Source organism: Sinocyclocheilus anshuiensis, unplaced genomic scaffold, assembly GCF_001515605.1.
Source record: "Sinocyclocheilus anshuiensis isolate Anshui unplaced genomic scaffold, SAMN03320099.WGS_v1.1 scaffold154, whole genome shotgun sequence".
Lineage (NCBI taxonomy): Eukaryota > Metazoa > Chordata > Actinopteri > Cypriniformes > Cyprinidae > Sinocyclocheilus > Sinocyclocheilus anshuiensis.
The window spans coordinates 118,163-132,294 of record NW_015546101.1 but is presented as its reverse complement, the minus strand read 5'-3'; the positions used below and the strand labels follow the sequence as shown (position 1 = coordinate 132,294).

At 39.6% G+C, this 14,132-nt stretch overlaps 3 protein-coding genes across 3 annotated transcripts in view; 1 reads left to right on the top strand and 2 right to left on the bottom strand.

Annotated features, from left to right (window-relative positions):
* The window catches only part of LOC107700406 (trichohyalin-like), a 4,241-nt gene extending 1,711 nt beyond the window's left edge, over nucleotides 1-2,530 (bottom strand). The window contains exons 1-2 of the mRNA XM_016502046.1: nucleotides 2,210-2,530; nucleotides 319-840 (exon numbers count right to left, since the gene is read on the bottom strand). Of these exons, the coding sequence (XP_016357532.1) occupies nucleotides 319-840; nucleotides 2,210-2,432 (745 nt within the window). The 5' untranslated portion in view covers nucleotides 2,433-2,530. The remainder of the gene's footprint in view (nucleotides 1-318; nucleotides 841-2,209) is intronic.
* Nucleotides 2,531-4,240: 1,710 nt separating this feature from the next.
* Nucleotides 4,241-9,161, bottom strand: LOC107700402 (glucose-fructose oxidoreductase domain-containing protein 2-like). The gene is made up of 4 exons (XM_016502037.1): nucleotides 8,800-9,161; nucleotides 7,612-7,946; nucleotides 7,122-7,300; nucleotides 4,241-5,797 (listed from the first exon to the last, which is right to left on the bottom strand). Exons 2-4 carry the CDS (start codon nucleotides 7,862-7,864, stop codon nucleotides 5,126-5,128), a joined length of 1,104 nt encoding a protein of 367 aa, XP_016357523.1. The 5' UTR covers nucleotides 7,865-7,946; nucleotides 8,800-9,161; the 3' UTR covers nucleotides 4,241-5,125.
* Nucleotides 9,162-11,214: 2,053 nt separating this feature from the next.
* LOC107700401 (THAP domain-containing protein 11) lies at nucleotides 11,215-13,608 on the top strand. Its single transcript, XM_016502036.1, has one exon. The coding sequence runs from the start codon at nucleotides 12,067-12,069 to the stop codon at nucleotides 12,817-12,819; it is 753 nt and encodes a 250-aa protein (XP_016357522.1). The 5' UTR covers nucleotides 11,215-12,066; the 3' UTR covers nucleotides 12,820-13,608.
* Nucleotides 13,609-14,132: the final 524 nt, after the last annotated feature.

Sequence of the window (14,132 nt, the reverse complement as noted above, 5' to 3'; positions counted from 1 at the left end):
TATATATATATATAATGTATGTATAATGTCTGTATAGTTTTCATACATTTTTTGTTTTAATTACTTTAGTGCATCATGTTATATATATATTATATTATATATTACTTTAGTGCATCATCTGGGCAATGACTAAAAATAAGTTTAAGGTTTTTTATATTTTATCTCAAATAATAATTTTTATAGTTTAAGTTCTAATTAACTATAATAGCATAATAATTACAATAAACATAGTATTATAATAACTATAATAACAATGGCTCAACATCCTTTTCACACAAAATGTAAAACACGAACATAGAGAAGAATTATAAACTATACCTGAATATCTGTCTAGGCTGGTACTGCAAGGTGTACGGACATCCCGCTTCGGTGACACAATGTGTGATCTGGTTGGAGTTCCACTTGCTAATGTGGGAGAGGAGGCAATGCGGCTTGGATCTTCAGATTTGCGCTTGTTAGGCCGCTTTTGTGGGTGATCTTCGAGTTGTGCGAACTCATTGGGATGCTTATGCTGTAGATGTCTGATAAGATTACTTGTGCTACTCCGGTGCTGGATCTTCTCCATGCAGAGCAAGCACAAGGCTCGTGGCTCCTGGCCAAGCTTCCGATAGTGCACCCACACGGAGCTCCACTTGCGAGTATTAGCCGGGTTGTCATTCTCTTGTATCTCTTTCCCATCCCCTTCATCAACAGGCCCCTCGCCTTCCTCATCAGCCACCTCTGCTTCAGTTGTCCCTTCCCCTGCCGCAGCACGGAGGATCCCTTTGATGGCACCATCCATTTCGCCATCTTCTCCCACGGACTCCACCTCTACCTGCTGCTCATCCATTAATACTGTAACTTGATACAGAAAAAAATGAGGAAAAAATTAGATGCATAGAATATTTTCACATGGCTAAATGCACTTTAACTGAACCTGTGACACTCTTTAAATGCTTGTCCCTTGTGTTTGTAGAGTGCATGAGGACAGACTGAATTACAGACAATAAGCAGCACAAAATAGCTTTTGTAATAATCCGCATTTAAGTAATATGTATTACTAAAAGACAATGAGATGGTTAAAAACAAAATTATGCAAAGCTAAAGGTAAACAGAAAAATAAGGCAAATGAGGGAATACGTGCACATTCGACAAAAGATGCTCAATCCATAACGCTTTATTTGAAAATACAAATTGGGCTTTTGAGATACATAAGCTAAATCATTAAGCGGCCTTCCGCTAGATGAAGACAGAACAGAACGTTGCTAAGCAACAAAAGCAATGATTCGACATGGAAGCTGAGTGCTGTACGTCATAACCATTTCTATCCCTATCTGTTTATTACTATATATTTTATAACGTAAGTAATATTAAAACAGGCATAGCGACAAATAAACGTAGTTTCAGCCAATGACCTAACTTACTAGTTTTAGATTTTTTTTTTAAAAATCGCGCCCATCCGGGAATGTGACAGATGGTGCATCACGTGACAATTTCGGATCAAATACAGTTCAATGCAATTGAGATTTTAGAAAATGACAGACATTATGTACAATTCACCAATCATAGATCGTTCGTATATATTATTTAATACATCATACAGAACGGGGTCGTTACGGTTGAAGGTTTTCTAACCAGTTTATTCTGGAGAGGAGGGGGCGGGGAGCCTCTTTCAGTCAGAGCACCGTATATTGCTGATCCAAATCAGCGACACGATTCAAAAGATTCATTCGTTTGACTGAACGAGTCGAATCGAATCGACTCCAGTCGGGGGAATTCGTTTGGGATTCTATCAAAAACGCAAAATTGGCCTTCTATAAACGGGCAACGCAGTAGACAATTGTTTGAAAAAAACAACATGGCGTCGTTGCGACATCCACCCAAAACCCTGGCCTAAGCGAAACTCTAGTCGCTTTGACTAAAGACTCTGTACAACGAACCCGTTCTTACTGAGGAGTCGATACAGAATCTCACAGTCACAACGAGAGCTGTTTTGAACGATAAAGCGCCTTTGTATTGGCTTTGGACCCACATGTGGTGAGATATAAGCACGTGCATAGTAGGCCAAAATGGAGGGGAAAACATCACAAATCAAAGAAAAAAAATATAAGGTGTCTTTTCTAAGTTTCATAACCAACCAGATGTCTAATAGACGTATCACTGTACACATCATGACACTGTACATGATGGTAAACAATACAGTGCAATACAATAGATGAACCTTTCATACCTTCCACACAACCACTATCGTTGCGTTTGGATACCGCATCTGTCGCTGGCTTCCTTTTGTCCAACGACGAAAAATCTGAGGGGTGTTTCGTTCGTAAATGGCGAAGCATGTTTGTCGTGTGACCAAAATACAAAACCGTCTTCATACAGAGAAGACACAACACTCTTCTGTCATCTTCAGCTTGGAAAAATGACCAGACTATACTTCGCTTTCGTGCCGCCATTTTCGAACTAGTCGGCTTTGAATACCGACTGTCTGATCGCCTTATTCTAGAATCTAGATGGTAACCTTCTTTGCGATAAATTCTCGCGCATGCGTATTGGCACTGACGCGTTGGTCAGTCAGTGAGAAAAATGTGAGAAAGAAACAAAAACAATAGTTCATCGTTTTGTATATGAAGCATTTATCATCCACTTTTTGTCTTTTAGTAGGGTCATCTTTTTTTTAGTCATGTAACAGACGCTTTTATCAAGAAAGCAATGATATGCAAGTGCTATAACAAGTCTCAGCTTAACGCAGTACACATAGCAAGGTTTTTTAAATGATATAATAAATAAAAAGAAAACAGATAGAATAGAAAACGAATAGAGCAAGCTAGTGTTAGAGGCCCTTTTTGCTTTTGTTAATTGTATAATAAATAAAAAGAAAACAAATAGAATACAAAAAGATTAGAGAAGCTAGTGTTTTGTTTTTTTCATCTTGTGTGTATAAACTTCCGTCTACAATGTTAAATTGTTTTCAAACGTTTTAAGTTACTGCCTTTTTGGTGCTAGTGGCTTTGTTAATACTTTGTTGGCTATTTAAATTATAACAATTATAAAGTTAATTTAGAGCAAGCTAGTGTTAGAGGCCTTTTTTGCTTTTGTTAATTGTATAATAAATAAAAAGAAAACAAATAGAATACAAAAAGATTAGAGAAGCTAGTGTTTTGTTTTTTTCATCTTGTGTGTATAAACTTCCGTCTACAATGTTAAATTGTTTTCAAACGTTTTAAGTTACTGCCTTTTTGGTGCTAGTGGCTTTGTTAATACTTTGTTGGCTATTTAAATTATAACAATTATAAAGTTAATTTACTGATTACTGAATTGTGTATGATTGAACTAATCAAGGCTGTTTATAGTGAAAATAGAACTACACGTCACATAAATAAGTTCACTATACGAAAATCATTTGGTTTGTTTAGAATTAAAAGATTGTTTAATATACATTTATTGACAGTCCAAAACATTGTACCTGTACATGTACAAGCTTCACATATTGTCAGAATCCTCTTAGTTTTGTGATTTTCAAAAATTGGCAAAGCATTATAAAAAAAAAATTGTCCTGTTCATTCTCTGTAATGCACGAATCCCAAACCAAGAGCTCTAAGCATAGAACATTAAAGGGGTCATATGATGCGATTTAAAGTTTTCCTTTCTCTTTGATGACAATCTGGCGCTTCTGAATCAGCGACTGTAAGTATGTTTTGTTATTAGTTTAAGTATTTGCTATTGACTGTTCAAATGCGGAGTTTTGCGCAGCGCAGAGTAACACGTCGTGTGTGTGTGTGTGTGTGAGGGGAACAGGGTCACATCACAGGAGTCAGAAATCATAGAAATCATAGCACGTCAGCTGTCTTCACCGCGGCTTGTGTACTGCATCATCACTGTGTCTGTCACACGACTCTGTTCCCCTTACGGGCTTGAACTGATGGTAAAACTAACGACATTATTAACTGTCTTGATATTTACTTTGAAAGCTGACGCTCGCGATTATGGTAAGGGGCGTTACATTTCTGACGCGTGCTTGCAGTGTTCGGCCAATCACAATGCACTGGGTCAGCTGGCCAATCAGAGCAGACTGCGCTTGTCAAAGGCGGGGGCTTTGTTGAAAACGAAGCGTTTGAGAGAGGCGGGGCATAGAGGACCTACAACAATGTACAGTATTTTAAAAATAATGTGTTTTTTGAACATTAAAGCATGTCAACATACTCTGTTACACCAAATAATGATCTTTAAAATAGCATCATATGACCCCTTTAACTAATATCGCGAGAATTTCAAACGAGGGTTACCATCTAGACACAACCCTTTAGCGCCCCCTTTAGAATGCCGGCAGATATTCGTGTCAAAGCCACATTTAAAAAGAACAAAATAAGGTAAATATCTGTTCTGTTATTCAGTGGGTATTTCTTTTAAAACTCAGATTTAAAAATATTTAGTTAAATTAAGTAATATTTATTTTTAAACTTATAACAATGAATAAAAACTCCATCCACACACCAACCCATCATTTGCTCTTAAACAGTGCAGACACAAATTCAGCAATAAAATATATAATTCAATAAACGTTGTGCAGCTTAGTAGAACCGTTAGCATGTCCAATGCATTGGACATCAGGCTATAAGTCACAACAGGTACATTACAGTAAATGATATCTAGTGTCCAGCATAATAAATGTATCAGTGCCATAAAGCTCTCTCTCTCTCTCATGCACACATATACAGAAAAAAAAATCCTCAGCAGAGCACAAGCTTATTATATTCACTATTCATATAAAATATAAAAACTTAAGAGGTTCACATTTAAACCCGTGACTCAAATTTAACCTCAAAAGATCACATAAAAACAGGAAGAGCACAGAAATTGTTTTTCACAGCTAAGCTTTGCACATCTTTTTTTGTGTTACAGTAAATAAGCAACAAAACAACCCTGAAACCACAATTCCTATCCAGTGATGCATTTCCAGTGTTTTGCATAAGCATTAGCAACCCAACTCTAACTTAAAACTTTCAGTTATTATGCATAAACTTTCAGTTAAATTAATATCTTTATGCTTAAAATGAAAGCATGGTTATTTTATTGTAAAAGAAGGTGAATGATATTAATAGGCTTGACCTTGAGATAGCAGATGTAAAATGTAACAGTGTGTGTAGTGTTAGTTTGGCAGGGTTCTGTGGTTGTGGTTTGGGTCAACATCCTGAATCTTGACCTCCACTGACTCCCACTCTCCAGTGCGATTTGACCGTTTGATAGCATCTACAACCGTCTGTACATACAGCCCATCCTCGAAGGAGGCTGCCATGGAAACAGGATGCCGCATCCAAGAGCGCCTGTCCTGTTGTGCCTGAAAAGATAGTCTGAGTTGAGTCACCATGCCGTTCAGTCCCCTGACAGATGGCCCTACAGCTTCTCCACCATCGCTCAAAAGAAGCTCCTCTACTTGCATGCTGGCCCGTTGGCCGTACAGCTTTGTTCCTCGAGCAACAAGTCGTCCTGATGACCCCACAAGCATGATCTCATGCAAATCTGTGCCAGGTAGATTGAAGTTTAATGTCACACTGCAGACCACGCTTCCACTCATCAGCAGCTGAAAGCAAGCGTAGTCATCTGCGGTTACAGATCGAATCCCTACGGCCGGGCCACTCTGACATACGAACGTCCGGAGCATTCCATGCACTCGCACAGCCCGACATCCCGTGAGGTGGCTCAGGAGGTCAATGATGCATGAGCCAACTGTATGCAGGCCACCTCCCCCCATGAGCTCCTCCCATGCCCATCCATATGACTGGCTGAGCAGCGAGCCTCCATAAACACGTGCTTCACATACCTTGAAAAATACAGAAAAAACGTTAAAGGGGTCCTATTATGCTTTTTCACTTTTTTAATTTCCAGATTCGCCAAAAGCTTTTGTTGAAAGACGGAGCAAGGGGCGTGGCAGTACTGAAACACAGTCTAAGCTCTTCGCCAATCACAACGCACTGGGACAGCTAACCAATCACAACACATTTTGTTTTTCGGAAGGCGGACCTTCATCAAAGCCGGAACGAATCGAGCCGTTTGTGCCAGGATGTGGAGAAAGGTATTTTAATAATGTAAATTATGTGAAAAATAATGCGTTTTTCGAATCACCAAGCATGAGAGCATGTTCTAGTACACCCCCAAAACAAAATCAAAACTTTGTAAAAGAGCATAATAGGACCCCTTTAAGTGAATAAGTTCTTTATTTTGACCAGTCTGAGTTACGTAATAAAGTAACATATGCCCTAACAAAGGGAAGTCAAGATGATTAGTATTTTAAGAATGGCTTACAATTTGAACTTTGAATTACTATGCACATTTTTAACAGTCACTTAATTCAACAAAAAAAAAATATATATAAAAGTTATTTTATATAAGATTTATTGCATTTAATTGTTCAGAAATAAAGTAAAAACAGTAATCTTGTGAAATTTCTTACAATTTTAACTTATTAAATATGTTAATGTTGTTTTAATGTATTTTAATAATTTAGCAGATGCTTTTATCCACTATTTTCAAATATAATGTATTACTAATGTAATAATGTATTACATGATCCTTCAGAAATCATTCTAATATGCTGATTTGGTGCTCAAGAAACATTTCTTATTATTATCAATGTTGGAAAGAGTTTCCATTTTTTTGCAGAAACAGTGATACATTTTTTGGTATTATATTTAATCTTAACATTCATGTCATTATATAAATATCATTATACACACTACTGTTCAAAACATTTGAAAAATTAAGACTTTTTAATGTTTTTGAAAGAAGTCTCTCATGCTTACCAAGGCTGCATTTATTTGAACAAAAACAGTATAACAGTAAATGTGAAAGATTATTACAATTTAAAATAATCTGTTCAATATATTAAAAAAATTTAATTTATTGCTGTGATGGCAAAGCTGAATTTTTTTGTAGCCATTACTTCAGTCTTCAGAGACACACGATACAGAACATTTCTATTTCAAATGTTGTTAAAGATCAAATGTTGTTTAAAATCAGCATATTAGAATGATTTATTGCATCCTTGATGAATAAATGTATTAAATTCTTTCAAAAATAATGTGGACCCCAAACTTTTGATTGAATGATTAATGTATCTGTTAAATTTTTTTTAAAAATTCCAATACCTGCAAGTTCCCACAATAACCCTCTCCAAGCAGGCGTTTCATCTGGACAAATGCGGGCAAGAAGCGCAAGGAATTTCCCATGATACTCATAAGCTGTGGATAATATCTTGCCGCTGTCACCATCTTACAGGCATCTGTCAGTGTAGCTGCCTGCTCACTGATCACATTTTTACCTATACCTATAGAGAATGAGAAAAAAGAAGAAAATTATTATATAACGATGACCAAAACTGCAAATGTTGTTTGCCTAACAAGTTTCTGCTTGAAGCAAGTGCTTTATCGGCATAATCTCAACCGTGCTGCGGGGTTCACTGTGATCGGAGAATGCAACATTTGATCAGCAGGAAAAAAGCCCACTGTGGCTTGTGCCAAGTTGTAAAGTAAACAGTAGCACAGTAAACACTCTAGTTGAGTCCAGGAAGGAACCCAACCCAATCCCCTGAGACAACATGAACAATCAAGATAAGAGGTAAAGAAAAATAAGTATCACCTAGAGCTTTTACCGCAATCTGCCGTGTGTGTGGAGGAGGTGTCAATATGCAGACAAGATGGACTTCTGGGTGTAGCAGCACATCATCTGTCTTGTTAGTGGAAAAGGGAATGTCCAACTCGCTGGCTAGTGACTCTGCTTCCTCTTGCGTACGGCCCCAAACAGCCTGAACAGGGAAGCCTTCCTTTTGGAGCAACGGCACCAGGGTACGTACCGTCTGCCCCGTTCCAAACACACCCACGCCCGGCAACATTATTCTAACAGAAGACACTTTCACGCAAGTCGGTGTCTCATTCCACACTGCTAATGTAATCTCTTGTGACACAGATGCTCGCCTGTGAAAAAAGAGAGAAACATCAAAGTTCACTGACTCTGACATTTACACAGGAATGCAAAATTATCTCTAGACGCAGTGCATGTAATAGCAAGCATGCCGACACCAAGCTCCAAGTTAAAATTAACCTCAGGGCCACTTCAGGCTATCATGATCGATGCACAATAGAGATAAGGGGCTGTATGACCCCGCTGTTATCAGTGGCTCGAGTGAAAGCTGTCAGATACAAGCCCCTACCAGCTGGCTTGCAATTTAATTTACATCCCAATGGCTGTGCACCTGCCCAGCAAAGGCAAATGAGAAGCATGTTTGTAATTCCTCTATGGACTAAAAACAAGGTAGTTCCTAGTAGGGCTAAAAGAAAGTCTTGATTTGCAAACATCCATGTCTCTAAGTAAATACCTCGAGAAAGGGTGAGCAAAAGACTACGACTCTCAAGAACATCCCTAAAGAACTGACATGGAAGAATGAATTATGACGTTTTTAATAAAGAAACGTAAATTATATCAATTTTGGGACCCATATTAGGGGCACACTAACATTAGCATCACTTCCTCGCGCTAACCCTCGGATGACGGGCGGATTAGCTATCCCTTAAGAGTTTTAAATTTGAGCATTTAAAGACGTTGGTTGTGTTATATTTTACTTAAAAACAATATAAACCACAAAACTTTCAAACTAAACATTCCTTGTACCAGATACCTAACGTTGTAGCTTAGCCGAGACCGGTCCAGTCCAGCCATACACACTCACAAAAATACACATCCATTTGAACTCGTACAAATTCAACGCTTTCGGTTAACGTTAGTTCCCTTTTAAACGACTATGTTAGTTCCATACGGGATGTAACTTACCGAAACACAAAGCCTTGGGATGCTATGGCGCCGGTGCTGTGGAGAATGATGACGGCCAGAGGATGGTGGACACCTCCCTCCCTTTCAGCTCCACTTTAGCCAGGGCTTTGAGCTCTCATGTCGTGTCTCAACAGCAGGAGGAAAAACAGGACAAACCCGTCACGCCTCCCACCCTCTCAACGCGTGGGACATTCTTCGTCCGTCTTGAAATCACGGTGTGTTGTTTCGCGTGTAATTCCACAATGCTGCTGCTGCGCTTACGGCTCATTGCTGGTGTGGACTCATTGCTGATCTCCCAAGCTAGACATTCGATAATGTGCGCGTGCGCGAAACAGTCTGTTTTTTTTTATTGCCACGCCCATTGAACTGAAACACACATTCCACGAATTCAGTCTTTTAGTCTAAATGCAGTCACAAGTTTTTGGTTGTAGGACATATTAAATATATTTGATAAACACGCATATAACTTGTAATTAAACATATCCAAGAACCCAGCATAAAAAGTAGTTTTGAACGATTTTTGTCTGTCCCACAACAGAGGTCTCCTCGGTTGCATTGAATGAAAACAATAAAAAATGTCACGATTTTGAGGTAATCCATTTAATTGATATTAGATTAATTGTAATACAATATTTGTAATTATTAAAACCGTTTTCCTTTGTACAGTAAGTAGGTTATATTCCTTAAAATTGTGACACGCGGGAAATAACATTATTTGTACCCTTACTAGAAAATAACACAAATCAGAATTTAAACTGCACATATTCGTTTTCTAATATTTTGGTAATATGGCCTCAAAAAATTCAAACCTCGTTCACATGACAATTTGTTGAAAAAGAAAACATTCTAGGGATACTTCATCCAAAAATGAAAATTGTAATTTACTCACTCTCATGTTGTTGCCAACCTGTACAGTCATGGCCAAAAGTTTTGGCATTGACATAAATTGTTTTTTTTTTCAAAGTTTGCTGCTTCAGTATTTGTAGATTATTTTTCTATATGTTTCTATGGTATACTGAAAAACAATGATAAGCATATCATAAGTTTTAAGGCTTTTAATTGGCCAAAAAAATATAATGGGTCAATATGTACAGTGTTGACCCTTGTTCTTCATAACCTCTGCAATTCGCTCTGGATATTAGCTTCTGGGCCAAATCCTGACTGATGGAGACCCATTCTTGCCTTATTAGTTCTCAGAGATGATAACAATTTGTGGGCTTCTGCTTGTCCACTCGCCTTTTGAAGACTGACCACAGGTTCTCTATGGGATTGAGATCCGGAGAGTTGCCTGGCCACGGATCCAAAATTTTAATGTAATGATTTTCGAGCCACTTCTTTATCACTCTTGCTCTGTGACATGGTGCTCCATCATGCTGGAAAATGCACGGATCATCACCAAACTGCTCATGGATCGTTGGAAGAAGTCGCTCTTGCAGGACATTTTGATACCATTCTTTATTCATGGCAGTGTTTTTGGGCAGAATTATGAGAGAGCCCACTCCCTTGGTTGAAAAGCAACTCCACACATGGATGGTCTCAGGATGCTTCACTGTTGGCACAACACAGGACTCATGGTCGCGTTCACCTTTTCTTCTCCAAACAATCGATTTTCCAGATGTCCCAAACAGTTGGAAGGGAGCTTCATCAGCGAAAATAACTTTGCACCAGTCTTCTGGTGTCCAATCCTTGTACTTCCTGCAGAATTTCCGTCTGTCCTTGATATTTTTCTTGGAGAGAAGTGGCTTCTTTGCTGCTCTTCTTGACACCAGGCCGTGAGACGTCCTGGCGCTTGCTGGACACTCTGGGACGTCCTGAAGACTTCTTCACTGCAGTCGAACCTCTCTCCTTGAAGTTCTTGATGATCTGGTAAATGGTTCATTCAGGTGCAATATTCTTTGTAGCAATTTCCTTGCGTGTGAGGCCATTTTTATGCAAAGCGAGGATGGCTGCATGTGTTTCTTTGGAGGTAACCATTGCTAACAAGAACACAATGATTGGAAGCGCTTCTTTCCTCCTTTTATAGCAATCAGTCTGCTCTTACAATCTAATTATTATGATAGAGATTAACCTGACTAGTACTCATTCACACTTTCACATGTGCTGCTGATTTGATTAGTCAGTTAATGTTAGCTGGTCATTTTGTGTCAGGATCAAAAAACAGTGAAATTTGCTTTTTTGTGAAAACTTAATTTTTTGGCCAATGAAGCTTTTAGCAATTATTTAAAATGCATCTGATCACGCTACACAATAATCTAGAAACAATGTGGATGTACACCACAGCAGCTTAAGCAGCAAACTTTGCAAAACACAAAATTTATGTCACTGCCAAAACTTTTGGCCATGACTGTATGTGTTTCTTTCTTCCATAGTCAGTGGAAGAAAGGCTACCAGAAACTATTTGGTTACCAGCGTTCTTCAAAATACGCTCTTTTGTGTTCAACCGAAGAAAGAAACTTGTGTCATCTAAATGACAGAATTTTCATTTCTGGTGAACTATCCCTTCAAAAGACCTCTTTATCGTAGGTACAAAGGCATATTTACGTAGTGTTCAGGGCTTATCATGAAGATAAGCAACCTAGATTTACCTTAGATGCTTTGGACTCTCTATTTATATGATGTAAGCACATGCTACATAATAAATATTGGTGGTCATGCCATTTTGAAGGGCTATTAATAAATTACATACATTATATATTTTTGTAGGCATCGGTTGCTCATGCTGCTGTGATGTAGGCTAATGCATTTCCTAAACAAGACACATTGTTTGAAATGTTTTGGTTAACTGGGAGTGCTGATGGGGGATGCCATCATTATTTAGAATAAGCCAATGTAATTACCACAATAAAAATGATATAGGCTACACAAAATTAAAAGTTTTCAATTGGTGCTACAATGCACCACGTAACAACAGCACGCTCTGTGCCTTACACTGATTTACAAAGGAATGAAACTACTTCTATTTTTAGCATACATATATGGTTTCAAAACTGTCTGGGTTTGTTACACATAGTACATAGTAGTTAAACACTGTTTAAACAAACACTCGTGGCCTTGCATTGTGAAGTCCTCCAAAGGCGTATAACTGCGCAGACGCGAGTCTATCGACTAGCCTTTGAAACCAAAACAGGAAGTCGTAAGTATTGTGGGACGTGTAGTTCCGCTTGTAGGCCGTTGGTCTGGATAACAGCACACGAAGGAACCAAACAAAACAAAATTAGGGAAACTTCCAAGGGACTGCGCCAATACTGGTGCATCTTCTACACAATCATGCCCGGCTTTACTTGCTGCGTTCCGGGATGCTACAACAACTCACACCGGGACCGCGATCTGCGATTCTACACCTTTCCGAAGGATCCCACTCAGCGAGAGATATGGCTGAAGAACATTTCGCGGGCCGGGGTGAGCGGCTGCTTCAGCACTTTCCAGCCCACCACCGGCCACCGGGTCTGCAGCGTCCACTTTCCCGGAGGCAGGAAAACCTACACCATTCGCGTCCCGACTCTTTTCCCTCTGCGCGGGGTGAACGAGAGGAAGAGCAGACGGGGCAGGAGCAGGAAGGTCTCCGCCGTCGTGCCCATCATCAGCAGCGTCGTTTCCACAGCTAATGAGTCAGTGCCAGTGGAGGAAGAAGGGGACAGCGAAAACGCCACCGTGGTGCAGATAGGTCAGAACGGCCAGTACATCACGCCCGTAGACTTCACCTCTTCAGGAGACGGCTCCTGCCTCACAGCGGTGGTCTCGGGCGAAAACCTGTCCGGAGGCAGCGCATCGTGCCCCGTGGCCGATCTCGTGCTGTGCGGAGTTGATCACTCGTACTCTCTAACCACCGGCACAACGTCCGCTGAACTGCTGCGGAAGCTGAATGAGCAGCGGGACATCATCGCTCTGATGGAGATCAAAATGAAGGAGATGCAGAACACTATCCGACAGCTGCGCGTCAACGAGGCACGGCTGCAGGAGGAGCTGCGGGAGCGGGACCGTCTCATCTCAACCAACACCATCATTACGAGGAAACTCTGACGAACAACGCAAAGAAACGATGGACTAAAGACGCAAAGGACGGTCTGTGTTCGGTGCTTCTGTAAGACAAGGCGACGACAATTAAGTATCATCGTAGTTCTCATTTAAAATTTCTCCAGGACTCGGATAGTAGACAAGCTGTGTGTTAGAGCGCAGATACATGAGTTCAACCTGTATGCACGAGCTGTCAGGCACAGCGCTACACGGGAACTGAGATGAGTTCAGCAGACTGGTCCTTCTCATTTAATATTTAATGATACACGTTTGTGCTGTTTGAGTGTTGGAGGCAGCAGACCCAAGATCAGCCTACTGCCACACTTCAATAACCATGTTACATGCACACAGAGACTGCTTCATACCTGTGTAAACAACAGCTTATCATTTGGGTTTACTTTGTTTTTAATGTCCAAGTGTATCAGATCAGAGCTTCTGGTCCAGACGAACTGATTCTTTACATGCAGGTTAACGCAGTTAGAAAAGACTATTGGTTTGAAGTAAACCGCTTTTGAACTATAAATTGTGGGAGTTTTTTTGTGGTATGACATTTAAGCAAATGGTTCAGTTCTGAATCCCCTTTGTAAGATTCTTTACCACACAAGTTATGAATATATTGTGCACTATAGAGAACTATTTCTTTTCTATTTGAAGCCTCGTGGCATCACATTTATTCTAGGAATCTTCATTTTAATGAATTGTCTTAAGTAAAGCATCTTTAAATTAACCAACCTTTCCAGTATTTAGCAAAAAATACTTTTGTGGGCAGAAGATACTGGCCTTTAATTGTATGAAGAGCTTATTTAAAGGGGGTCATATGATGGTGCTAAAAAGAACATTATTTTGTGTATTTGGTGTAATGAAATGTGTTTATGCGGTTTAAAGTTAAAAAAACACATTATTTTCCACATACTGTACATTATTGTTTCTCCTCTATGCCCCGCCTTTCTGAAACGCGTCGATTTTTACAAAGCTCATCGGTCTGAAAAGCGAGGTGTGCTCTGATTGGCCAGCTATCCAGTGCGTTGTGATTGGCCGAATACCTCAAGCGTGTGACGGAAATGTTACGCCCCTCACCATACTGTTGATGCCGTGTCCGGCCGGAGCGACGAGACAAAAACATTAAAACCCATTATAAACTAAGCATTTGTGGGGACATAATTACTGATTATAATGACTTATACTGTCTTTTTACGCGTTGCGTTGCATCGCGCCGCGTAAACATAAAACCCTGTCTGCATTTGTGATCAGAGAAATGACAAACAACAAGTGCTACTCCACACTGCTCAAAACTCGCGTTTGAATCATCAGTAGCAAAT

What these genes read in the sequence shown, in the direction of transcription:
- LOC107700402 (XM_016502037.1), bottom strand. Translation starts at nt 7,864, where the DNA reads ATGTTGCCGGGCGTGGGTGTGTTTGGAACGGGGCAGACGGTACGTACC. An exon ending in GATTGCGGTAAAAGCTCTAG is followed by an intron (nt 7,301 to 7,611) that starts GTGATACTTATT and finishes CATTCTCTATAG; the next exon opens with GTATAGGTAAAAATGTGATC. An exon ending in GTTATTGTGGGAACTTGCAG is followed by an intron (nt 5,798 to 7,121) that starts GTATTGGAATTT and finishes GTATTTTTCAAG; the next exon opens with GTATGTGAAGCACGTGTTTA.
- LOC107700401 (XM_016502036.1), top strand. Translation starts at nt 12,067, where the DNA reads ATGCCCGGCTTTACTTGCTGCGTTCCGGGATGCTACAACAACTCACAC.